Source organism: Leptodactylus fuscus, chromosome 6 (assembly GCF_031893055.1).
Source record: "Leptodactylus fuscus isolate aLepFus1 chromosome 6, aLepFus1.hap2, whole genome shotgun sequence".
NCBI classification, from domain to species: domain Eukaryota; kingdom Metazoa; phylum Chordata; class Amphibia; order Anura; family Leptodactylidae; genus Leptodactylus; species Leptodactylus fuscus.
Genome location: NC_134270.1, coordinates 26,254,736 through 26,279,945, shown reverse-complemented (window position 1 = coordinate 26,279,945; position 25,210 = coordinate 26,254,736). Strand labels below are relative to the sequence as shown.

Below are 25,210 nucleotides of genomic sequence, written 5' to 3'. Positions count from 1 at the left end.
CTCTATACACATGATAGTATGCTTCCAATGTGGGGCTGAGCTTGCATGGGAACGCACTCGTAGTGACATCTGGGTACATTCCGTTATGCATTCACATCTATAGGGACATCTGATCTTTTCCGTTCCAATGACATGGGTGATTATAGAGCAGATCCTATCCTGTTCTATGTCATTGGAAGAGAAGAATCGGAAGCCCCTATAGACCTGAATACCTGATGTCACTCCGAATGTCATTCAAGTGCATTTTCCTGCAAACTCAGCCCCACGTCAGATACACACTTGGTTGGGTGCAGGGGTCAGAGCAGACTGCTCATGCCTGCGGCCACAAAAAAAAAAAGGCCGCTTACACAGTAAGCGTAAGCGGCCATTTTCTTGTGGCTGGGGGCATGTACAGTCTGCTATGCCGGAGTCCTAGTAGTTTGAACCCAGCTCTGGAAGAAGACACACAGAGAGCCCGTTCCTGAAGAATATGGAGGCGGCGCTGGAGAGTTCTCTGGCAGCATTGGCGACGCCCCCAGTGCTGTTTTAGCGCTGGGGCCTGCCCCCATTGCTGCGAAAGAACTAATTTCTGTACCGAAGAAAACTGGGATTTTTACTGAACGGCGGCATAGAGAAGACATGTAAAGGTAGGAGAAGAATAGCCTTTCTTAAAGCTTTTCCTACATATTATCAAGAAAAAAAAGCATTTTAATGGTAGAATCCCTTTAAGGCGGGATTTCCGCATAGCGGTAATGTGTTGTACACCAAGACCTCTCACATTTTTTGCTATTAATCGGTATGGTTTCATGCTGCTGTTCGCTATGTGGTTTTTACAGATTAAACATGTTTACAGAAGTGTGTTTTACATGCGAGAAAAGTCCAGTTACTGTATATACCATTCAGTAAACTAGAAATGTGTTATTCCCAGTATCTACAACATGCAGTCACAGCGGTTGTGTCTGCCCATTCAGGGGTTGGCATCTCGCTGCAGATTGGAAAAGTCCTTGTCATGAATCCACAAACTGTTAATTCTTTTGTGGACATGCCATAAATTGTCGCTGGCATTATAATGATAAGCCATTAGGCTAAAGGTCACACTTTGCAAAAACCATGAAAAATGCAAATTGTCATTTAGTTTCAGAAATGCTACAGAAAATAGCAAAACATGATGAAAAAAAGTCAGTTTTTTTTTCCTTCAGTGGCTTATGTCTTCCCTATATGTGGCCTGAAAAGCTACATTTCTTATTGCAGATTTTGCTGCAATTTCTTGAAACATGGCCAAAAATGGCTTCAAAAGGACACACGAGACCTAGATATTTTTATTATTATGCAATAAAGACAACAAAACAACATAAGCTACATCTTCTCAATGTATGTAAGTCTGTAATAAGCATTACAAATCAGAACAAAAAGAACTTACAGAAGGAAAGAGAAAGAAAAGAGGCGGTAAAGTGATCAAGACAGGGGTCTACCGGTATGGTAAAGGGGGTCACAAAATCCTCAAGGACTAGTCCAGCCATAGGTCACAGGTTATAACAAAAATCTCTGCCTTATCACATGATCCAATAGAGCTTGCTTAGCTGTTACTAGATCCAAAGGGATCACAGATTTTTTTTATTTGCTATTTTTTCCCCGTGGTGTGGCCAGTGCCGCAACCGTGGTCCGCAATTCATAGGGCAGGTCCGCAAAGGCTGTGAATTGCGGCACTGCAAGGACTCGTCCATAGAGTTCTACAGCAGGACACAGACGTCTGCGGAGTCTGTGTTGCCAATCAGCAACTATTGTAATCTAGTACAATCAATACAGTCGCGTAAGACCAGCCTATGGATGTGAAATATAAATGTGACTTCTTGAAGCCCCCTATTTCTTGTTCTTCTTCCAGATGAGGAATAAAGTGATTGCAGAACGCTCCCACCATGTTTACCAGCGTTGGCACACAGCAGGCAGGCGTTGTTTTTCCTCCTCGTGGTGATTTTCATGTAAACCTTATTAGTGAAGCCACTTAGGGCGGTAAATTAATTATATTTCTGCTCTGTTATTCTTGTCTCGTAACACACCTTGTGCGATGATGGAGGACACAAGGCTTCTAACCACGGTGAACTGAAAGCAGACGAGCACTTGAGATACGGAGAGAGACTAAAAGCCTGGCTGCTCCATAATCTCCCTTGATGTAAGACTAGATGTCATTTCCAAGAAGGGGCAAAAGCCTACAATAGAGGGTGAGCCGGTTCAACAGTGTGTGAAAGAGGCCACATGATGTGGGACGACAGCTGTCAACTGAGTGCGCCTATGGAAAATATAACTAAAAACGGAAAAACATGCAGCAGCCCCCAAGATGATTGGTTCGTGTTTACACAGCCAGGGGGAACGTGCTGTTTTGCTTTGTATAGATTGTATGTTTTTGTTGTAATAGTGTGTGATTTCTAGCGTGCTATACGACAATTTCACTGCTTTTATACATTGCCTTACAATTATAGGCTGTCTATAAATCTTCATGTCTTCATTTACATTCTTACTTTGTCCTCGATTTACCTGCTGTACTCTTTACATTATACATTGACATTCACTGGATTTGCTTTGAAAATTACAACCGCTTTTGTTACTAGTGTAAGTCGTTTTTCCTTCACAGTCATGGTAATCCTATATTTATCATAAAATAATCACAGGAGATTTATATTGATAACTTCTGTCCAGCGGCATATACCCAGCATCACTTTACAGCTGCTGTGAAACTACAACTCCCAGCATGCTCCATTCATGTCTAAGAACAGCCTGAGTAATGGGCGGCTGAAGATTGCTGACCCCTGCTTAACAGTCTTGGGCTATGGATAGGGAATGGTAAAAGGATAAAGTGGCCAATGTTCCCCTTTAAAGGGGTTTTATGGGATGCGGGATCAGGATAGGTTCGTGAGTGTTAGATCAGATCTGACATCTGGACTCTGTAGCAATTGTGGCCTTCAGCACTGGATCAATACAGGGAACATATTGGAAACAGAAGGCGCCATCCACTCTATAGAAACCCTTTTGGAGTACTGCAGCTCTGCTCCCATTCAAGCGACCAGCGAGTATCATATCATGTACTGCCCAATGTGCAGCTTCATATCTCTATGCCCACTGTCAGTGTGGTTGGGAAAGAACGCTTGGTCACACGCACCCATCCACCCTCACAGACTTTGGTGGGAATTTATTAAAATCTGCATTCCATAGCTAGTGTTATTTACAAGTCCACTAAGATGCTCACACCTTTAAGGCTGAGTTCACACAGGGTTTTTTGGTCAGGATTTTGACATGGAAAATCCTGACCAAAAAAAGTCTCCCATTGAAATCAATGGGTGTCGTTCATTTCTTTTTCCCGCGAGCAGTTTGTTCCCACTCGCAGAAAAGCGACAAGTCCTTTCTTCAGGCGGATTCTGCGGCCAGACGTCCACCTGAAGACACTCCCTCCCGACTACGCCCATTCATTTGGCCTAATCTGGAGCGGAGTGCTGCATTGGCATCCAGTTGCGGCTACCAGTTTTTTTGGTCTGGAATCTGAGGCGACCTCTGCGTCAAATTCCACACCATAATCCTCATCTGCAGTCAGCCTAAGGGTCCATTCACACTAAGTTTTTTGGAGAGGAAAAAAATCCACTTCAGGAATTAGTAATTTTTTTTTTTTTCTGCAGCACAGTGTATGGACCTTGAAAAAAACCAGTAGTGGTTTTTCCACACGTTTTTTTGCCAATTCCGCGCCCAAATCCACAACATGGATTTTCCACCTCCCATTGACTGCGTTGGTTTTTGCAGGCAGAATCCGCCTGAAGGAAGCTTTTTTTTTTTTTTTTTTTTGCTAGTTAGTGGAACCCATACAACTCTATGGGGAGGCGTTTTTTCTACGTGGATTCTGACACGGATTCAGTGCCAAAATCTTTGCCAAAAAATCTGTGTGAATGGACCCTAATTCATTTGGTGCATTGTGGGCTGTCTGTGCACTACAGACTGAAATCTATGTCAGCTATGAGCCGGCAGAAATTTCTGTTATGATTTTGGCAGTTTGTGGAGAAAATCATTGTAAATCTGTAGGACTTTGGGTACGTTACATCCATGTTCAGTACTGTCCACACTTTGCAAGTGCAAATTTGGTGTGTGCCAAAGCTCAGAACTGTTACAAAGCAAGACCCCAGAGCGGCAGGACAAGACCACGGTGGGTAACACACGGGGACAGGTGAGTGTGTTTTTTGTTTTTTTTCACCTTCCCCTGACCACCGTACCAAAAATTGGTTATGCTGGACAACCCCTTTAAGTAGATACATAGTTTGTTCCATATTTACTTTAATAGGAATCAATCACTTCGAGGATCTTTACTGCTTCTGTCTGACCATGACTGGGGCTAGAGTTGGTGGTTTGGCCTCCCGACTCCACAGTCCTGCTAAGCAATGCCTGCTTTAGGTGGCTGCTTCTTTACACATGTTAACAGGGTTATTTACTTGAACAATCTCCATGAATCTGAATGATTTGACAAGTGTCAATGGCCTAGGTAAAGCCATGCAGACTATTGCTGGGTTGTTGTTGTCTAGTGTTGGCTCAGAAGCTCCCTTGGCCTCTCCTGACATTACTCATTTCCAGCGGTTACGGTATAAGCTGAATTGTTGTGACAGAAGTGGCGCTTGGTGTGAGCCCTTTCTGCTCGTGCTCATGGGTTGCTGCACTTGATCTCTTTCAGGAGACAGGACTTCACTGGTTCATGGTTTGATGAAATGGAATTAACTGCTCCGAGACAAATATGGAAGCAGGTACTGAGCAGCGTGTATCCAGACCTGAGCCACGTGGGATGGGGGGCCGTGCCAGCCCTGCCAGACGTCAAACTCAAGGTGCAGTAGATCGAGGACAGTAATGATCGTGTTATTTACTCATTTCTAATCTCCCATCTTCCTGTGTCTTTGCAGTATTACATTTCTTTCCTACTATGTGTTTCCATATATTCAGTTCTTTTAACTGGTCCAGTAACAAAGATGAGGCAGATGCCATTGTCACCTGGTACCTGGAGAAATAGGTGCCCAAGCATTATAAGAGTATGGGAACATGGAGGAATTGGGAACGGATTTTGAAGCAGAGTCTGCTATAAATTACACTGGGAATCGGGCTCCTTTTCCTTATAAAGAGTAGCTAATTTTTTCATACTTGATCTATAGGTAGATTCTACCGGAGAACTTTGTTGTGTAATCTGCTGTATAATCTATGGCAGATTTGGTCAAGTGGTAAAATTCTGCTCCTGAATTCCTACATTTATTTAGCTTCTACAAATTCCGCTGGTGTTGCCCATTATAGTCACTACCAGTTTTGTTATATGAATCTAAACCTTTTTTTTTTTTCAAATTGGATTTTGTACTGATACCTATTTATAGGTTAGGTTGTCAGTATGTGATATGCCAGGGTCTGATGCCCAGACTCCATATAGATTGTCTATTCTAGCAGCCTTGTGGACGGGTGGTGCATACAGCACCAGTCCTATACAAGTAATAGATAATCATAAAGGGAACCTGTCGCATAGAAAATTGTGTTCAGGTCGGCATGTGACAGAATAGGCCTATAACCTGTACTGTAAATTCTGTATAACTTGTCATTAATGATGTGAAAGCTTAGCTCTTTGTATAGTGAGAAGCCAAGGGGGCGGTCCTATCAGCAATTGACAGCTTCCCCTCTATGAATGTACGTACAGAGATAGCTTTCAATCACTGATAGCTCCGCCTCATCGACTTCTCACTATACAAAGAGCAGACATTTCACATTTCCTTCTACTCTATATCCTTATTCCTGCAGATTACACATAAAATATACAATAGTGTTTTTCCATTCCTACTGTGTTATTATGTTACTATTGTTGTTCCTACTATGAATTTGTGAATAAACTGACAACAGGGTGTTACCAGTTGGGGGCGAGTCCCTACAAAATCTGACATTGTCCAATCAGTGCTGACTCTATAGAGACACAGCCCTACAGTGTCCATATTAGGACATCCTCAGATATCAGAGTCAAACATCAGATTAATGCTAGTTTACAGCTCTGATACCTGACTTCTGACATCTGATTTGTCTGACACCTGACCCTGATACCTGACCCTGATACCTGACTTTGACACCTGACTCTGACACCTGACACTGATACTTGACACTGATACCTGACTCTGACACCTGACCCTGATACCTGACTCTGACACCTGACCCTGATATCTGACTCTGACACCTGACCCTGATACCTGACTCTGACACCTGACTCTGATACCTGACTTTGACACCTGACTCTGACAACTGACACCTGACTCTGATACCTGACTTTGATACCTGACTCTGACACCTGACTCTGACAACTGACACCTGACTCTGATACCTGACTCTGACACCTGACAACTGACTCTGATACCTGACTCTGACACCTGACTTCTCACTCCGTCAGAGATCAGACTCAGGCATCACATACAAGCCAGCACATACACTATGCCTCCCAATGATTGGCCAGGATTACAGAGCCCCCTGCTGACACTCAGGAGTAGAAGATACAGTGTATATAGGAGCTGCAGGCTGAGAATCTCAGATGAGACCTGATACCTGACTTGTGACTCCTTCATAGATCAGACTCAGACATCACATACAAGCCAGCACATACACTATACCTGCTAATGATTGGCCAGGATTACAGAGCCCCCTGCAGGAGTAGAAGATACAGTGTATATAGCAGCTGCAGGCTGAGAAACTCAGATGAGACCTGATACCTGACTTGTGACTCTTTCAGAGGTCAGACTCAGACATCACATCACAGTAGAGCTGATTGGATGAGACTCTTGCAGTAATTGTCATTGACAGCATCTCCACCAATCAGAGCTTCTGAGGGAGGGAACTTCATAAAGCTGCTGAAGTCTGGAACGTTCCTCCCTCAGAAGCTCTGATTGGTGGAGATGCTGTCAATGACAATTACTGCAAGAGTCTCATCCAATCAGCTCTACTCCTCCTCTACTTTGTGCAGGACTTTTCTCTCTGATGATTTTTTGGTAAAATCTGCAGCAGGGTCTCCTATGGAAGATTAGTTGAGGTTCTTTGGAGCTTATTGGTGAATTTTTGTAGCACAATGTTGTAGGTCCCGCCCCTTTACTGTGAGTCTACGCCCCTTTTTTCACAAGTTTTAAAAGTATTTAAAACACTTGATAAATGTGGTGCCCAACATGTTACAGGGTTTACTTGGTGAAAATGATACTAGAATTCTGGAGCATTTCACTTGATAAGTTTCCACCATTGTATGTGCTGGCTTGTATGTGATGTCTGAGTCTGACTTCTGAAAGAGTCACAAGTCAGGTATCAGGTCTCATCTGAGTTTCTCAGCCTGCAGCTGCTATATACACTGTATCTTCTACTCCTGCAGGGGGCTCTGTAATCCTGGCCAATCATTAGCAGGTATAGTGTATGTGCTGGCTTGTATGTGATGTCTGAGTCTGATCTATGAAGGAGTCACAAGTCAGGTATCAGGTCTCATCTGAGATTCTCAGCCTGCAGCTCCTATATACACTGTATCTTCTACTCCTGAGTGTCAGCAGGGGGCTCTGTAATCCTGGCCAATCATTTGGAGGCATAGTGTATGTGCTGGCTTGTATGTGATGCCTGAGTCTGATCTCTGACGGAGTGAGAAGTCAGAGTCAGGTATCAGAGTCAGGTGTCAGAGTCAGGTATCAGAGTCAGGTGTCAGTTGTCAGAGTCAGGTGTCAGAGTCAGGTATCAAAGTCAGGTATCAGAGTCAGGTGTCAGTTGTCAGAGTCAGGTGTCAAAGTCAGGTGTCAGAGTCAGGTGTCAGAGTCAGGTGTCAGAGTCAGGTGTCAGGTGTCAGAGTCAGGTGTCAAAGTCAGGTATCAGGGTCAGGTATCAGGGTCAGGTATCAGGGTCAGGTGTCAGAGTCAGGTATCACAGTCAGGTGTCAGACAAATCAGATGTCAGAAGTCAGGTATCAGAGCTGTAAACTAGCATTAATCTGATGTTTGACTCTGATATCTGAGGATGTCCTAATATGGACACTGTACAGCCCTTTGACAAGACGTAGCAACCAATTGTTTATTCAGGTGTCTCTAGTAGAAATAACAGAGGAACAGGAGAATAAGTTCTCAGAAAAAAATTCTGCAGAATATTTTTTGTTATGGGGAATCCAAGTATTTACTAAACCTGACAGGAGAGGTGACAGGTTCTCTCTAACATTTTGGTTGAGCCTCCATAGCAGGAATGAAGGCTAGCTTCACATTAGTGCCAGGTGTCCATTATTCTGGTCCATTGATGGCGCTATATAAATAAATATACTTTTGCGTTTATCTGACAGAAATAGATTATTTTTTATTTTATCTCTGTGTAAATGGTGATCAGTTTGCATTTCATTTTTTGCATCCGTGAAAAAAATCTGCTAAACTAATGTCTGAATGGAGTCTTAGATCTGTACTGGCCAAACCCACCAATTTCTCCATGACAAGCTGATCATCTAATGTGCACGAGGCCTGACTCTGTGGTGACAGATAAGTGGTCGCCACAGGTGTCTGGCTACAGCTTTCTCCCCTCTCCATATTTAGGATATCTGCTTACCCAGCCAAGCATTGTGTACATAAGTATGGGGAAGGAGAGAGATAGGTGTTGACTGAACAAACATTTGGCTGGCACAGATCTCACGTGTATGCCAAGTCAAAGTATCTCTGGTATAAGTGTGTGTCTGCCCACAGAAAATGAAAGGACCAGAGGCGTATGGGGGGTTAAAACTGTGAAAGTGACCCAGCAGAGCAGATTGTTTTACATTGATAGAGTTACCATAATATTGTGTATGACTCCCAAGGCTTTTGTTTATTTGTCAATTCATGGAATATCCCCTTAAATCGTGACTAATGGCTGACTGATATTAACATTGTGGTATCATTAGATGTTGTGTAGCGGTTATAGAGTGTCTTCCTTAAAACAAGGATTAGTGATGTTGGAGATCAGCAGTGTTAAGACATCTGGATATGACCAGCTGTAACATTCACATGAGGTCAGAAAATGCATCAGACCTGCAAAACATGTACAACTAACACTGGGTTCACACCAGCGTTCGAAGTCCGTACTCAGGTTTCCGTCTTCTGCTTGGTACTGCCTGTCCGACTCTGTGTCCAGTTAAAAAAAAAACAAAACGGTTTTGCCGCAGAGAGCATAATACACTCACCGGTGCTCACGGCCGGACACATGCCTGCAGGTTTCTGTCTCCTGTCCAGTTTCGGGCAGGAAACGGAAACCTGTTTAAACGGAGACCCCGGGTGCAGATGTGAACGAGCCCTTAGAGCAGAGCCCTCACATGCTGCCAGCTTCACGTTGTCTCTGTTCACACTGACAAATTTGGTAAGTTTTAGAAATAGCAACCCTCTCTCTTGGGCTTAAAAAAAAAAGTGCAAATCCCAATTTTAAGGTGCTGACCGCTCCAATCATCTGTGCAGAGATTCCCGGGCTGTATACTCTGGGCAGGCAGATGTATCGTCGGTAGCCGGCTCTCTGTGGTCTGTGATCGGGCCGTAGTCTTTGTGCGTATTTTTCAGAGACCACATAGTGAAGTGTGAGCATCCTTACCTCGTATAGAAGTGTGAAGATAAAGGTTATCCGTGGTGGATGGGGATCTGTACTATAAAATAGTGGTTTTAGGTTTAATATGATTGTAGTAATATATCGTCATCTCTCTTCCATAAAGCTGTTATTCTCTTCAGGCTCGGCCACCTAGCACGATCATAAGAGCCAGTCTGAGAACACTTACAATGGCGGCTTTGCCTCTGGGCCAGATTTTCCTGCCAGGAGTTAGGTAACCTCTCGTATTAATTTTAATTGAGATCTTAAGAGGTAGTGACCTGGAGATCATCCATGTACGATCCCAGCTGGTATTCACAATGTGATCTCATGACATTTGCAAATCATTGTATCGGGTCTGACAGTAAGATGGATGGATATACATGTAAAATAGTCTAAAAATAAACCCAGATATACAATATCTCATTTATTTTTTCACTATGTCAAATATCAGACAGTTTATTATATACCACTGTCAAGCCTGTCTGACTTCTGGGACGACCACGAGAATGGGAGTTCTGTGTTTCCCCGTTTTAATGGAGCGGTCTTTGGCCATGTGCAGCGCCCCTCTGTTACACTCTGTTGGACTGTGAGAGAAAGTTGGACACCATGCTTGGTAAATTTTTGGCAGTCTCATAGAGATATATGACTCCTTGCAAATAGTGGGGACCTGTTCTCTAGATTGGTGGGAGGGCCAGTAGTTGCACCCCCACAAATGTGATAGTGAGGTGCAACTATTGGGACATGGCAGCCGGGGGCCTAAAGAAGGCCAAAATCATGGCCTATGCCTATGTTTTACACTGACCACACAATACATAAGTAGTGCAGTGTATTGTGTGAGTGATCAAATTATCGCATATTAACGTCCCTGGGGGGAGACCTAATTAATAATGTTGAAAAAAAATTAAGTAAAAATATTTTAAAAATTCAGTCATCTAAATAAAAAAAAAAATACCTAGGCTTTGTGATCTGCAGCAAGCAAGAGAACCATCATTTTGTTATGAAAAAAATAACACCAGACTTGCTGCTTTTTTTTTTTTTGTTGTAAAATGTCATTAAAAAAATCTTACGTTCCCTAAAATGACAACAATAAAAACATCGTCCTTCGGCAGAAAAAAAGGCCCTCACGTAAAAGCGTGATACAAAAATACATTTTCTTTATAAGATAAAAGGTTTTTTATTTAGCAAAAGTAACAAAACCTAAAAAAAAAATAATATAAAAATATATATTTATAAATTTATGGTAATCGTATCGACCCAGAGAAGAAAATCAGCATTGCGCAAAATTAATATCACAAAAGTCAATGTTGGAATTTCTGTTTTTTTTTACCCAATAATAAAAGTTAATCAATAAAATATATTTACCCCAAATAATGGTACAATTTGTCCTACAAAAAACAAGTCCTCGTACGGCTGCACGGATGGGGGAAACCTATAACACTATGGCACTTGGTAGATGACTGACAAACGCAAGAAGCGATTTGGCCACAAAGGGGTTAAGCGGGAAATGAAATCCGGGGTATAAAATGTCACCTTTGTTAGGCGCAGCGGCGGTGACAAATGAAAGGGCGGTGCGTTCCAGGTCATTGGCAGCCCCGGGATCAATAGACATCGGATTAGATTGTAATGATGTATTAAGTGCGTCTGTAGAGAGGTTTTTACTCTGCGGATGACGGGGCTCGCTCATGGCCGACTTATTACTTGAACAGATTGTGAAGCTTTTCTATTGAAAAACCTGCGTTACTTAAACTGGCAGTGTCAATTTTTTCCGTTCTGGCTCCGATGGATTGCAAATAAAAGTCTGTTTCCCAAAATACTGTAGTTAAATAACAATTTATATGGTACTAAAGGCTCTCCAGCTGCATTGGCACGGGCCTGGATTTTGCAGAGTTACCCCATGTCAGGAAATGCACCCTTTTACTTCATTTTACTTGAGCGATGTCTCTTAAGTATTTTTTACGGTTACCATGGTTACCGGACTTTTATGTAAAAAGCTCTGCCTGACTTGTGTTGGGTGGGATACAGAATACTTGTAGAGAACTGAAAGTTACCATCTGTTGAATAATGCTGTCAGATAGAAGTTTTGCCATTCTACAGCAACTCGCAGTCTTTGTGTTTTTGGACGGCAGACAGGTCTTCATTTATTCATTTAAGTCGAGGGATTTTTGCCGCTCCATAAGGGTTGTATTCTGCGCCGTCTGAATGTCAGATATTTCCAACGTGAAGTCTGTTTAATGCAGATTTTTGTTTTTCACAAATAGTTTGCATGATCAATAGTTCATCGTTCTTTTTACAGATTTCGCACTTTGCAATGCAATGGGTGAAATGGCTGCAGATTGTGTGCAAAATCTTCAATCTTCTTCACCGTTGTCTCCGTTTTTTGGTCCATCTCAGGGAAAAATGACTGACACAGCTGATCACCAGAATCTCCATTCACTATAATGACAGTCGGGTATCTGTTATTTCCTCACAGACATCGCTATACAAATTAGTCGGGCCTGTAAGACATTTTTCATCTTGGATTTTTGATTGCCTCGGGACCAGAGGCTACGACGCCAATGTGAACGGAGCCTTACACATGGAGATTTTGCCACGTGAAAGGCTGCTATATTGCAAACCCTTGACTTTTGGATGCCAGAAAACTGGGGTAGGAGGATGATAAATCTCGCTCATTATGTATGGACTTAATTCAGGTGTGTGGGGGATCCAGTAGGTGGCGCTGCTTTGGCTCTGGGAGTGTTAGTGTAAGTTCAGACGGGGTTTTCTGGACCGAAACCTGAGGCGGAGGCTGCTTCAGGTTCCGTACCAAACTATGGGTAGCTGCGACTGGATGCCAGTGGAAGTGAATGGGCATAGTCGGGAGGGAGTGTCTTCAGGTGGATGTCGCGAGGCGAATCCGCAGGAAAGAATGAGCATGTCTCTTCTTTTTCCGGGAGCCGGAATAAATCTGCCTGAAGACACTCCCTCCCGACTAGGCCCCTTCATGTCCAGCGGCATCCCCAGTCGCAGCTACCCATAGTTTGGACCGGAACCTGAGGCAGCCTTACCCTAACACTACCGGAACAAAAGAACTGACCGGTTCCCATTGATTTCAATGGGAGCCATCTTTTTGGTCAGGATTTTGAGGCAGATACGGCCTCAAAATTCTGACCAAAAATTGGGGCCACACGGTGGCTCAGTGGTTAGCACTGCAGCCTTGCAGCGCTGGAGTCCTGGTGTTCAAATCCCGCCAAGGGCATAAAACCATCTGCAAGGAGTTTGTATGTTCTCCCTGTGTTTGCATGGATTTCCATCCCATATTCCAAAGACATACTGATAGGGAAAAAATGTACATTGTGAGCTCCATATGGGGCTCACAATCTACATTTAAAAAAAAAAAAAAAAAAAAAATTCTGACCAAAAAACCCAGTGTGAACTTACCCTTTGGGTCCACCTTGCAGCCCGTCACAGCAAACACACCCAGAGCCTAGACATTTGCGTGTGTTGCATTGTGGATGCATAGGCTAACTATGCCTCTCCTATATGCATCCCTAACCTGCATACAGCAGGATGCGCTTCATACTAACAGTCACAGGAGACAGCGCCACCTACTGGATCCACAGCAGCATACCATTATCATAATCCAAACTCTATCACAAGTCAGGCAGAGTTGTAGCCTATAACCCCCTCCATATTGGCTCTTGCATTAATGTATACTCATCAATTCCATTCTTTCCATAGAGTTTATGTTCCATAACTTTTCATTTCACCTTTAGATGAACCAGAAGAAAGAGGAGAAGGTCCTCACCGAGGTGTTTAAAGTTGGAGATGTGGACTTTGAATGGGTGGCATTGCCGTCTGCCTTTACTATTGATAACGTAGAAAAGCCTTGTGTCCCAGACATTACTGACAAAGAAGAGAATGCGGAGCGCCTAAAGAAAACTGCTGCGGAAACAATAACAGAAAATGTTCAGCAAAGAAGTAGTAGTGTGCTAGAGAGCAAGAAAGTGGGGTATCCAGACCATAGTGGGGATTCCAAAAGGAATACAGAGGACGTATCCGCGCCTCACAGCAGTACAACAAACGTCACGTTGCCTCAGATGTCACATAAAAGTGTGACAGAAAATGTCACTAAACCACGGACACTACTGAAAGGTCCAAAAAGTGTCAGGCAACCTCAGACTTCACATAAAGGTTCCTCCAAGAATGCCAAAGAACCGCAGACATCACAAAAAGGTTCCACAAAGCATCTCAAGGAGCCGCCAACCTCACACAGGCCAAATATTAATCTATGGGCTACAGTAACTTCTTCCAAAAGTAACAAGACGATACAAAACCATAAAGAAGCAGAAGATGTAATAATGGTAGATGAGACTTCAGAGGGCGATGGCGGCGGAGGGCACACGGCAGGAAAATCAGCAGATGCCGCCACTTCATTGGACAAGTGCCCCATATGTTTGATGCAGTTTCCAAAGCAGTAAGTACAATCTATAGCAACGTAACCTTTCTCTGCGCAGTCCCTGAGCGGGTCGCTTCATGTACCTTGGTAGGAGAGAAGAACAGATTTAAAAAAAACCTAAGAAAATGTATTTTTTTTTCTTCAACAGGTTTTCACAGCTTGATATGGACAGCCATCTGGCTCAGTGCTTGTCGGAAACAACTGTCGATGTAATGTGGTGATTTATAAGAATACGGACTAAGCGAGGAGCCTGTGCACAATCTTCTATATACTGTATGTGCATGTATATATAATATAGACACTGTGCGTAGTGACATCTCTCCACATAACCACCTCCATACACAGACCACAATTTCAGTTTTCCATACTCGCTATCCTCCCACTTTTCAATGAAATTTTGGGTTGTCTCCAAGAGATTCAGCCTCATATATCTTGTAACAGTAAGAAGAAATAAGAAATAATTTTCTGCATCGTGACAAAGGGTTGCCCAAAAATCTAAACTTATCCTCAACCTGCACAATGGGTGACTTATTTATTTTTTTCTGATTAGTGGAGATCCAACTCTCCCTACCCCACGGGAGTCCCACGTCTCTCCATTTTGGCTGAAGTGGATACTGCTGCGCCAGTCATTCTTATGGGACTGCTGAAGTGATTGGCTGTCTACTACAGTCCCATAGAAGTGAATGGAATAGGGCTGTCCGGGGTCCCCATTATTATAATTAAAATAGTTTGGGCTTATAGCGGTCGGACCACAACGATTAGCTGCTAGTCATCTACAATATGGATAGATGGTAAGGTGTAATATTGGTACTTGGGCTTACTTGGCAGGTGTCATAACACCTGTAAATTGGTATGGTCCAGCCGAATACGTCCTCTGACACCTCTCTATGCTGCTACACTTCACTAGCATATTGGGAAAGGTCCCTGTGCTTATAACCAAACCAATCTTGGCAATATTATAATATAAAATACCGATCCCCTCTTTGCTGTGTGTTTTGTATATCACACATTAGAAAACCCTATTATATTACAGAATGGCTGGAGCTATATATGAGTACATACATTCATCATTCCCTCACCATACTAAATTACTTTTGAGACACAGCACCATGTAAGAGTCTGAAGGAAAAATGTATGCATGGATATCAGTCATAAAATCCATGGACCGGTCCTCCCTAGGGCTAGACAGGAGATGGCCAGACTTAGCCCCGGACATCCAACGACATCCACAGGAGTCATACAAGGTACCCTAGAAAACACCAGTGCAAAAAAATGCTCTTATGACAGCCAAGAAAATGCCGCTTCCCTATATCTATATACTGATATGTGACCATTTTTAGGTTTTTCAGTAGAAATGTAAAGGGAACTTGTGGCCACTTTCATGCTAAACTTGGGCAACAAGACTTTGTAAAATGTCTGATGTTTCTTACTCTAAAGAAAAAAAAAAAGTGTATAGACCTGTCTGTCATTGTGAGCCAAGGGGGTGCGCAGCACGCTACCAGCAGAAGCTTTCCTCAGTGCCCAGCCCAGAACTATGGCTGCCACCCAATGCTATAGCCTTAAGAGTAGAGATGAGCAAACACTATTCAGATCAGCTGATCTGAACAGCACGCTCCCATAGAAATGAATGGAAGCACCTGTGACGCCGGCCGCTGGCAAAGTAAGCATCACAGGTGCTTCCATTCATTTATATGGGTGCGTGCTGTTCGGATTGGCTGATCCGAACAGTGTTCGCTCATGTCTACTTAAGTATATCCCGACCCTTAATGATCTGGGTGACCGGTTCCCTATAAAGTGGATCTGTCGTTATACTTTGGGGACTGGGCTGCTTTCCTTTTAGCCCAAGCAATGCAGAGAAACAATGGTGCCATTTGGCTACTCACAACTATCAAAGAATTTGGTGGCTCCATATCGATCTACAAGTCACCGGCATTGTCAGTTGACATTGCAATTGGTGCTGAATACATGGAGCTGGGTGATCACTGACGGAGATGGAGAACGCAGAAGCTGCCAGGGCAATTTTGTCTGGACTTCTTGCAATGGTGAAACCACTGGGTAAGGTTGTATGGAAAATACTGCCAGCAGGGGGCACATCACAGGAACGTGGGGAGGCCATGCTCCAGAATACTATAATCCGGGCTGTGGAGGCAGAAAATCTACTAACTTCTGCTCCAAAATAAAAGGACTAGTTATAATAATATACAATTATTGATATGATCTAATTAGATGCATAACTTGTTACAGATTTACTTTCATAGGAATCGGTCACTAGATTTTTATAAATTAGAGGATCCTTAGGGGTTGTTCACATGTAAGAATTTGGCAAAAAGCAACCCAGATTTTGATGCTGAATTAAAAAAAATAAATTCTGTGAATGGATCTCGATAAATTCTGCATCCAATTCCATTATGAGGAGTTCTCAGCTGGAATCCACCTGAAGATTGAGCAGGAAGCTTATTTTGTCCGCTAACTAAAGATATTGGTTACGGATTCTGAATACTGTTAGGGTCCATTCACACCGAGGAAGTTGGGAGAATCAGCGCTGAAAATAAAAAAAGACTCCCATTCACTTCAGTGTGTTTTGTTTTGTTTTCTTTGTGGAACGCATTGAAATCAATGGGGAAAAAAAAGCCTCACATTCGTTTGATTCCGGGCGGAAAACCGAACCCATTGAAGTCAAAGGCTAAGGCTCCACGTTGCCGAAACGCAGCTTTTTTTGTTACAGATTTTGCTGTGTTTTTTTTGATCTGATCTGTTGGTAATAAAGGGTTATGGCACAGCAGTCACCTCTTAACCAGGTCGTAAGGATTGGGCCCTACTGTGCATCGATCATTGGGGTCTTGTGTGTCCCCTATTTAAATGCAGGGGACATATTCCCCAATTCATCTCTATGGCGCTACTAGAGATGCTGAGCAGCAGCTCCTGTCCATTCACACAGGGGGACCCTTCCTTTTTAGGGATCAGCAGTAAGACCCCCAGTGGTCAGACACTTATCCTGTGACTTGTTGTCGAGCACACGCCGGATGGTGCCAGACACTCCAGCAATATAATAAACTGAGGGGCTCGGACAAAGGATTTACTGTAAACTTCCTTTGTATAATTTGCAGACTGACATTCTTTCCATACGTAGCAGACGTAGCTGACAATAAAGCTGTTTGATAGGGCGGTAGTTTCACACATTGCTTCATTACATGTGCATAGTTGTGATGAACTACAAGTATGCTGCGTGTTGTCTTATCCTGCCACATAACCAGTATTACTGGAAGGCCCATGAGATGCCGCATTGTTCACAATTTGTACACATTATGCAGCTTAGCAATGGCCTTTAACATTTTTGTCTCCCCATATTTATAGGAGGATATGTAATGGTTGCGTTGCATGCACGTGTCTATAAATACATGTGTGCACAAGATAAAATATAGACGACAATGAGCATGAGATTGGTCTGTAGACTGGACTACAGATTACATCTACAGCAGGTGAATGTTTTCCAGTCAGGGTGAGGGGCGTCTGTACCGAGCGCAGGAAAAGCAGGGTCATCGGGTTTAGTCTTTGGACTTTGACATCTCTGCTTTCTAAGAAATGCTGGTTAGAACTAGATAAGCTAGTCTGAAGGTTATCCTGACACTTTTACGTTGGTTATGACTAGCATGGAATATTTACATTGGTCTTGCCTGACCTCTATCTGCTGAAAAGTCTCCTATGGGGAATTCAGCTCTAGACGTCAGACTGTGAAGAGTTTACAGAGCTATTTAGTGGCCCTGTACCTTTACAATATGTAACGGAGGTGCCGGCGATGTTCAGAATGTATATTAATAAATGGGACATATAGGCCCGAAGTCACATTGATATACAAATGGACACTGACCAGATTTATCACAGTGGCTGAGGCTGGATGATAAATCTGGTGCAACTTTACTCTGTCTACTCTATAAGTTTACACCACCTTATAGTTGACAGACTTTGAGACGGAATTTTACCAAATTGGCACATTCATACCATGCCCCATTTTTCTGAGACTCTACACCCAAGCTTTAGCCCATAGTAGTTGCGCCATGTTTACGCCAGTATCTAGTTTTAACCACATTTGTAAATCTGGGCCCATAGTGTGCAAAGAAATAATATCCAAACCCATTCTAAGGCTACATTCACACTGTCAGCAAAAACAGATCAGTGCTCTGCCATATAAAAAAAAAAAAAAAAAAAAAATAGTGTCCACATTATGGTTGAGCCGATCTTGACATTTTAAAATCCAATTTCCTATCATTTTCCAGCCGATCTCGATCGTGAAATTTGCTCAGTCGGCGATCGGAATCCGATCTTTTCCGATCCCGATCCTCAGCTCTAGTCAATGCTTCTCTATGGGAAAAGTCACTTTTAGGGTTGAGCCGATCTTGAGATAACCTCCAATCTCGATCCCGCTGGAAAAGATCGAGTCGGAATTCCGATCGCGAAATTTACTCAATCGCCGATCGGAATCTGATCCCGATCGCTCAACCCTAGTCCACATTGCACAGATCCACAAAAAGACTTGTATTATCCCTTAAACGTGTATGGACAGTCTGTGGTGCTGCGAATACAGACCTGCTACAGCACAGACATGGACCTGTAACAACTTTGTATTGGACCATAGAAATGAATGGATCTGTATACTACCTGCAAGTACTGACAATATACATAAACTAACTACAGTCAGGTGCTTGGGGCCTGAGACTGGGTTTCCATGTTCCAGCCACCAGAAGGAGACGAGACCCCCATCCACAAATGATAGCCAATACCTGTACTATCTGCAGATTAACACCCCCGTCCCCCTACAGTTTTGGACTTAGGGCTTCAGCCAAATGCATTACTATTCACCCTGGATATGGCTCATTCAGAGACACTGTAACTTTAAAAACATCAACTCTGGAGCCACGGGGGCTAGAGCCGCAGTCCTGGTCTTGTTTTAAAGCCAAGAATATTAGATAGGTTAAATTGGAGGTGAAAGGAGATTTGCTTTTGGTATCCCTGGAATCGTACTGACCTATAGAAAGAATACAGATAACATGTAACTTTTTACAGTGATCGCTGCCCAAAGTTTTACTCAAATTCCACCCCATTCTGAATTTTTTTTCCACCTTCCTAGTACACCGTATGGAATATTAAATGGTACCATTACAAAGTACAATTTGTCCCACAAAAATTACCTCCTATCGATCTGTGACAGGAAAAAAAATGAAGTTTTGGGGAGTCAAAAATGAAGTGTCTGCGGTAGTGAGTGGTGCAGAAATCTAAAAAGTTGCAAAAGGTTTGAACAAAGGATTTAAATTTGTGAATTCCTGCTTGGCTTTATTCCTTTTTTTTTTTTTTTTATGCCAGACTTCTGGAGTGTAGGGTTTGATAAATTCTCCACATTGTATACAGTCTCCATAAATTACTATTGTACAAAAAAAAAAAAAATCATGACAAAATCATTTACGCTTTTAGTTTTCCTAATCTAAGGCCAGGGCGACAGTGTGTAAACATGGAGAAGAAATCGCAGCGCTGAAAAACCCTTCTGAGGCGGAGGCCCCACATTGCGGAAAGGAAGGCTCCATAGAAGTATAAGGGTCCATTCACACTGAGGGAAATGGTGAGGAATTTGGTGTGGAATTTCAGTGCTGAAAAAAAAAAAGCCTCCCTTTGAAGTGAATGCAAATTCCTCACCATTTTCCTCCGTGTGAATGGACCCCTAGATCTTCCTAAATATTGCCCATTTCTTTTGTAGCTACCCGAAAATAGGACAGCCCCCGAAAGTAAGGCATGCGGGGGGGTTTCTATTGAATTGCCTAACATAAGGCACCCCAGTCAGCTCTCCCAGCTCATCCCAGAGGCAGAAGCCAGCTGTACTGTGCACACGGAGCACAGAGCACGGCATCCAGCAGGCTGCAATGCCATTGAAGTGAGGCTCTCCAGCGCCACTGCCGGAAGCCTTGCTAAGTCCCGCCCACCGCTGCCAGGACAAATAGCAGCACCGGCGCTGCTATGAAGATGGGAAAGGTAAGTATGATACCTCCCCCCCCCCCCCCCTTAACTCCCTACAACCAGCAGTCATGCCGGCTCTCCGGGTTGTCATAAGACGTCCCCCGAAAATAAGACAAGTTCTATATTTAGGACGACAATTTAATATAAGACACGGTCTTATTTTCTGAAACGTGGGGCCTGATGTGGTTCTTGCTACAACTTGCCTACATGTTCCTCCGTAGACACACAATGTTTTTCAATATCACTCAACTTTTTCCTATTCTAAATTAAAGGGGTTGTTCGGGATAAACTGATCTCTCTAAGGGCCTGTGCACATGGAGTTGGCTCGAGTGTATTTTAGCATCTTACACGTGTATAGAATACACGTGTAAAAATAAGACTCCCATTGACTTCAATGAAATCTTTTACACACGTTTTTTGGCGCAGTTTTTTTTTACTCGCGTTAACTCCATGTGGACGGGCCCTAAATCTAAGCTAAACAGAGCAGGAGGTTGTGAGAGTCCGCCCTGAGTGAAGCCCAAGGCATTATGGTAGTTGTAGGAAAACACAGAACAGGAAGATGCCCATGTAAACAAATGCAGAAGATGCCAGGAGCTCACAGAGAAACCCTGCAATCACTCAATGTCCTGCCAACGGTATTTGGGTGCACTTATTAACCTATTACCACTAACACAGCCAATTTTTTTTGGGAAAATTGAAAATCCTTTCGATTTCTATGCCATACAAATTTAATGTTAAATATCCCCAGCGATCTCCATGTACAGTCTAATATATCCCCAGAATAACTCCTGTACTTAGCGAGGCGTCTCACAGCAGCAGGGGGAAGAGAGGGGAACGTGTCAGGAGTGAAGATGCTTAGCTTGTAGGCCACAGGTTCGCTACTAGAGGACCAGTCCGGATACCACAACGGTCACATCTGTATATATAAAAACGGAGTCTCTTTATTTTTCAATAAAGTCTTTTAATGTGCAAGAATATAAATGATCTTAATCGTTTAATGGATTAGTATACCATCTTCTGCACAATGTACTTAGTCAGCAAGGTCTTAACTCATTGAAATTTACAAAACTACAAGAACATATTTACTGTTGTACAATCATTAAATTAGCTGTAATGTTCATTTACTATTCCAAATAAGACGACTAGATAATAGCCAGAGCCATATTCTTCATATATTAGTCACCCCCAAACCACGAGTAATTACAGCCTTCATTTTCTTTAATTTATAAAACAAGTCCTTTTTTTTTTTTTTTTTTTAATATATATAAAAAAATTCCCCTTCATTGTGAACAAAACATTTTTTTTTTTTCATACACTTGCATATGAGCAACAAAACTATTTGGCAACACAGGAACATTTGTAATGCCTTAAATTAAAGGTAGAAAATCAAGTAGTTTGTTTTTCCTCTGTGTTAAACGCTCAGCAAATATACAGAATCTGTAATTTATCCTTCACGAAATACGTACACGACGCTACACAGGACCAAATCTTTTGCTCCCATCCCTGATGCAGTATATCATTTGGTCTGATACCCCCTCCCCCCCAATGACAGGGCTCGCCCCCTGGAGAGGAGGAGGTCACAGGTCACCATTAAATACTTTCTTAAATAACTTAGTGGCTTAAAAGAATAAATCTAGTAAATGGTCATTTATTTTTTTTTTCTTCTTTCTTTTCTTTATGAAGTGAACCTGTCATAGGCTGGAATGTTCTGAGGACCAGGGACCGGCGGCCACGAGTCAATACGTGATCGATGTATGTGAAGTTTCCATTCTTATCCGTTCTCGATACTTGGATTCATTTTGTAATGTTCAGCGTGTGCTTTTATACTGTTTAAAGGGAGTCTGTCAGATGTGTGATCCCTACCAATGACTTCCATGGCTTTGTAGGGCACATAGTAACACGTACGGATATCTTAGTCGCCACTGACAGCTTCTTCGTTTGTGAGAAAATCGACTTATGCAAATTAGCAGGGCTGTCGTAGTCAGAGGGGTGGAGTCAGTCACCAACTCTGCAAATTAAATATTATACAAATTTTGCTATTGTATATTTCATTAGGCGCCAGTCACGTGGCTTCGGCTTTAGCCCTCTCTCCATTTCTGGCCCCTGGTGTTACTTGAATGTCCCATGTCCCAGGATTGGAGGCTACATCAGCCACGAAATCCACAGCAGGACATTTTTTTTTGAGCGCCCTACTGTGGTGTCTGCCTCCCACTGAATTCAGATTCATGACAGAATTTGTAACCGTTTTTGAGGCAGAATCCACCTTAAAATCAGCTTCAAATTACTATATGTGAACTTGCAGCTTCTGCCTGACCTCGGTATTGTCATTTATGGAGGTGTCGGAGCAGGAGTCTGAATCACCATGTCCAACCTCTACAACTAAGGCTAGATGTCACTGATGCCACCAGGCTGGCACCTCAATGACAGCACCAGCGGTTACTATACTATTACTGCACGTGCCCCATCCATGTAAGTGTGGCACAGCTGCCGCTGTCTTCTCTCCAGAGGTTACTATAAGGACAGCAATGATGTAGTCAATGAGGGCACGAGAGGAGGTGATAGGTGGGCTTTGCTAGTGAAAGTTATCCTAAAATGAAGAAATGATAACATTTTCTCAGGCATGAAGATACAGCGGTAAATTAATCTATAGCCTGGTGCCCTACAAGTGCTGACAGCCATTAGGTCGGGTTATATCATCCAACATACTCCCTTTAAAATTAAGGAAACGTATGGGCCAAGTGCATGGAATGTTCTTCTATTCCTTCTACTCCTTTGTGGCCGCAAATAGTCATCAGGTAACATTATATGTAGGCGAGACCCCAGCCTCATAAGGTAAGACACTGGTATAAACAATGATGGGTCACACGTCCCCCAGTATGGGTCCAGACCTCTGGTGTCCTAAGTTTCTGGCTCATGGCTTCTCCTGTGTGACGCTGCACCAGATATGTAATGGGAAAAGGGGGGGGTCGTGACCTTTATCTCTAAACAGCAGCTACAAAACGAATCAAGCAGCCAACATCCAGAAAACGTGTGCTTGACTAGGACAAGAAACAAGGGAAATGCAGGAGAAGTGAATATGAGATTTTTTTTACACTATTCCACCTGTTAAGGCTAAAGGGATTGTGATATCAGGATCTATGGCTGGGCGGGTTTCTGCATGGAATACTGCATTGGAATTGTTCAGATAGCAAAATGTCATACACTACAAGCTAAGAAATAGGCACGTTACATTGTTGATTCTCAGAAAGCCATACATATGTGCAAATTTGTTATTTCACCTCCCAACAAATTGTTTTGGTTTTTATTGCCTTTACTGCACCCGGTGAGCTGTCGATTTTTGTTAAGTGCAATATCGCTGTGTTTCTGTTTTAGTGAAGAAAACCCAAATCTTCTTAATCTAATCTTGTAATATGACCAGTGCAATGCATTGCCTCTAGGTTGGTTTCCGGGCAATGGAAATTTTTCTACGTAACACAGCTTTATTTAATACCCAGATTGACAAGTGCCACATTGCTGATTTTTTTTTTTGGGAGGAGACGCTGCCCAATCCTTTCCCCTCTCCTTTTTGCTTGTTTCCCAGGAGTGCAGCACATGGCGTCTAATGCACTAATGGAAGCGGCTTGCTTTACATGATTGCCTGACATAAAACAGTTCTTCCATACAGGCGCCCTCAGATGGAATTTACATACACTGTAGACCCTTCAAAGAGGCAGGCACAAAAAGTGAAATCCCTTGTGTAACTGAGCCGGAAAGCCATCTCCTCGTGTAGAGAGCAGCCACTACGCAGGAAGGGATCCACCAGTAACATCTCCATTGTAGAGGATTTCTCAGCAGCCAATCCTGTAGTGCTGATCTGTACTAAGAACCTGGCGTCAGTTTTCCAGCCTCGCATGCATATACTGTAGTTAAGGATACAAGTTCGGGATCAATCACATGGTTTTGTCCATAAATAGTCGCAGTCCTTCATACCGTCTCCTCAGTCGAGAGCAGCAATGGGTTAATATACTCAAAGCCTTCAAACTCTGATTGGTCTATTCGTTTTATTACATCTCTGTGATTAGAAAAATAAAAAGATGTTTAGTCCATAAATCTAGAAGACGTCACCAAGTATCACAAGGTGCTGCAGTCTTGGGTGTAATGACACAGGAACATCCTGGTGTACTCCCTGCCATAGTGGCTGACTGGGCACGTCAGGTTATACAAGGTACCATCTGGTCCCAACTCTGTATACTGTCTAGTACCAGGCCTGAACAGCTGATCAGTTTGGGGGCTAGGTCAGTCCCTCGCTCCAATCAGATATTGATGGCCTATCCTACCAATACATGGATGGTACTATACACTTGATGTGGCAGGTGCAGGCTCAGTTCCTAGTGTCACAGACATGCATTATTTTGCATCAATAAGGTCGAGAGGTTGTGAGCTTTCTATAAGGCTTAGTTCACACGCAATTCCACATGTGAATAGTCCGTCGCGGCTTTCCGCTCCGGATTAGCCCCAAATGAATGGGCCTAGTCTGGAGTGTGCTGCCGCGAGGTGGACGCTGGGGCTGAATCAGCCGCAGATTCCACCTGAAGAAAGGACAGCTTCTTTTTGCCGCTAGCGATCTACATAGACCACCATTGTGAGGGGGCAGATTATGACGTGGGCCTAACTCTCGCATATGCCTCATCTACAATGGTGATGGAGCCAGCAAGTCTGTACATTGTTATTAATGGGAGGCCCAATTTACAATTATCCTCTTACAGATCATATAATGTGGGAAGGAAGGGGAGAATTAAAGTTTTTCTAAGGTTGCTCCTAGAGTTTAGGGAAATTTGGTTTTTCCATTTGCAGTCTGAGGACATTGCTGTATATATAGTTTATCTGCACTTCGGCTCTACTTGTATGTACAGTCAGTATTATCTGCCACACATTATAATTTTTGTAAATGATGCCATTCATAAGTAGGCTCCATATTTTCCTAGAAATATTGTGTAACGCATGTGGCGTCCTCTTCCATGAATCCTCTCCCTGCATATTTATAGCACAATATTGGTCAGAAATAACATTTTCATCTATAGTTGCCCCCTGTTCTACTACTGAAGCTAAAGTCTTGCAGGTCCTGAGCTGAGGCAACCACAGATAAAAAAAAGGGGGCATCGCCGTGTCCTGAGTGCACCACAAACAGCCCATTTTGCATACAAAAATAGTAAGTTCACTATGCAC

At 43.0% G+C, this 25,210-nt stretch overlaps 2 protein-coding genes across 4 annotated transcripts in view; both read right to left on the bottom strand.

Annotated features, from left to right (window-relative positions):
- The window catches only part of SKI (SKI proto-oncogene), a 307,129-nt gene that overhangs the window by 168,259 nt on the left and 113,660 nt on the right, over positions 1 to 25,210 (bottom strand). The gene's annotated exons all lie outside the window — the stretch shown is intronic.
- The window catches only part of PRKCZ (protein kinase C zeta), a 168,059-nt gene continuing 165,341 nt past the window's right edge, over positions 22,493 to 25,210 (bottom strand). For all 3 annotated transcript variants that reach the window (XM_075279628.1, XM_075279630.1, XM_075279629.1), the window contains one exon: positions 22,493 to 24,056. In XM_075279628.1, the coding sequence (XP_075135729.1) occupies positions 23,969 to 24,056 (88 nt within the window). In that variant the 3' untranslated portion in view covers positions 22,493 to 23,968. The remainder of the gene's footprint in view (positions 24,057 to 25,210) is intronic.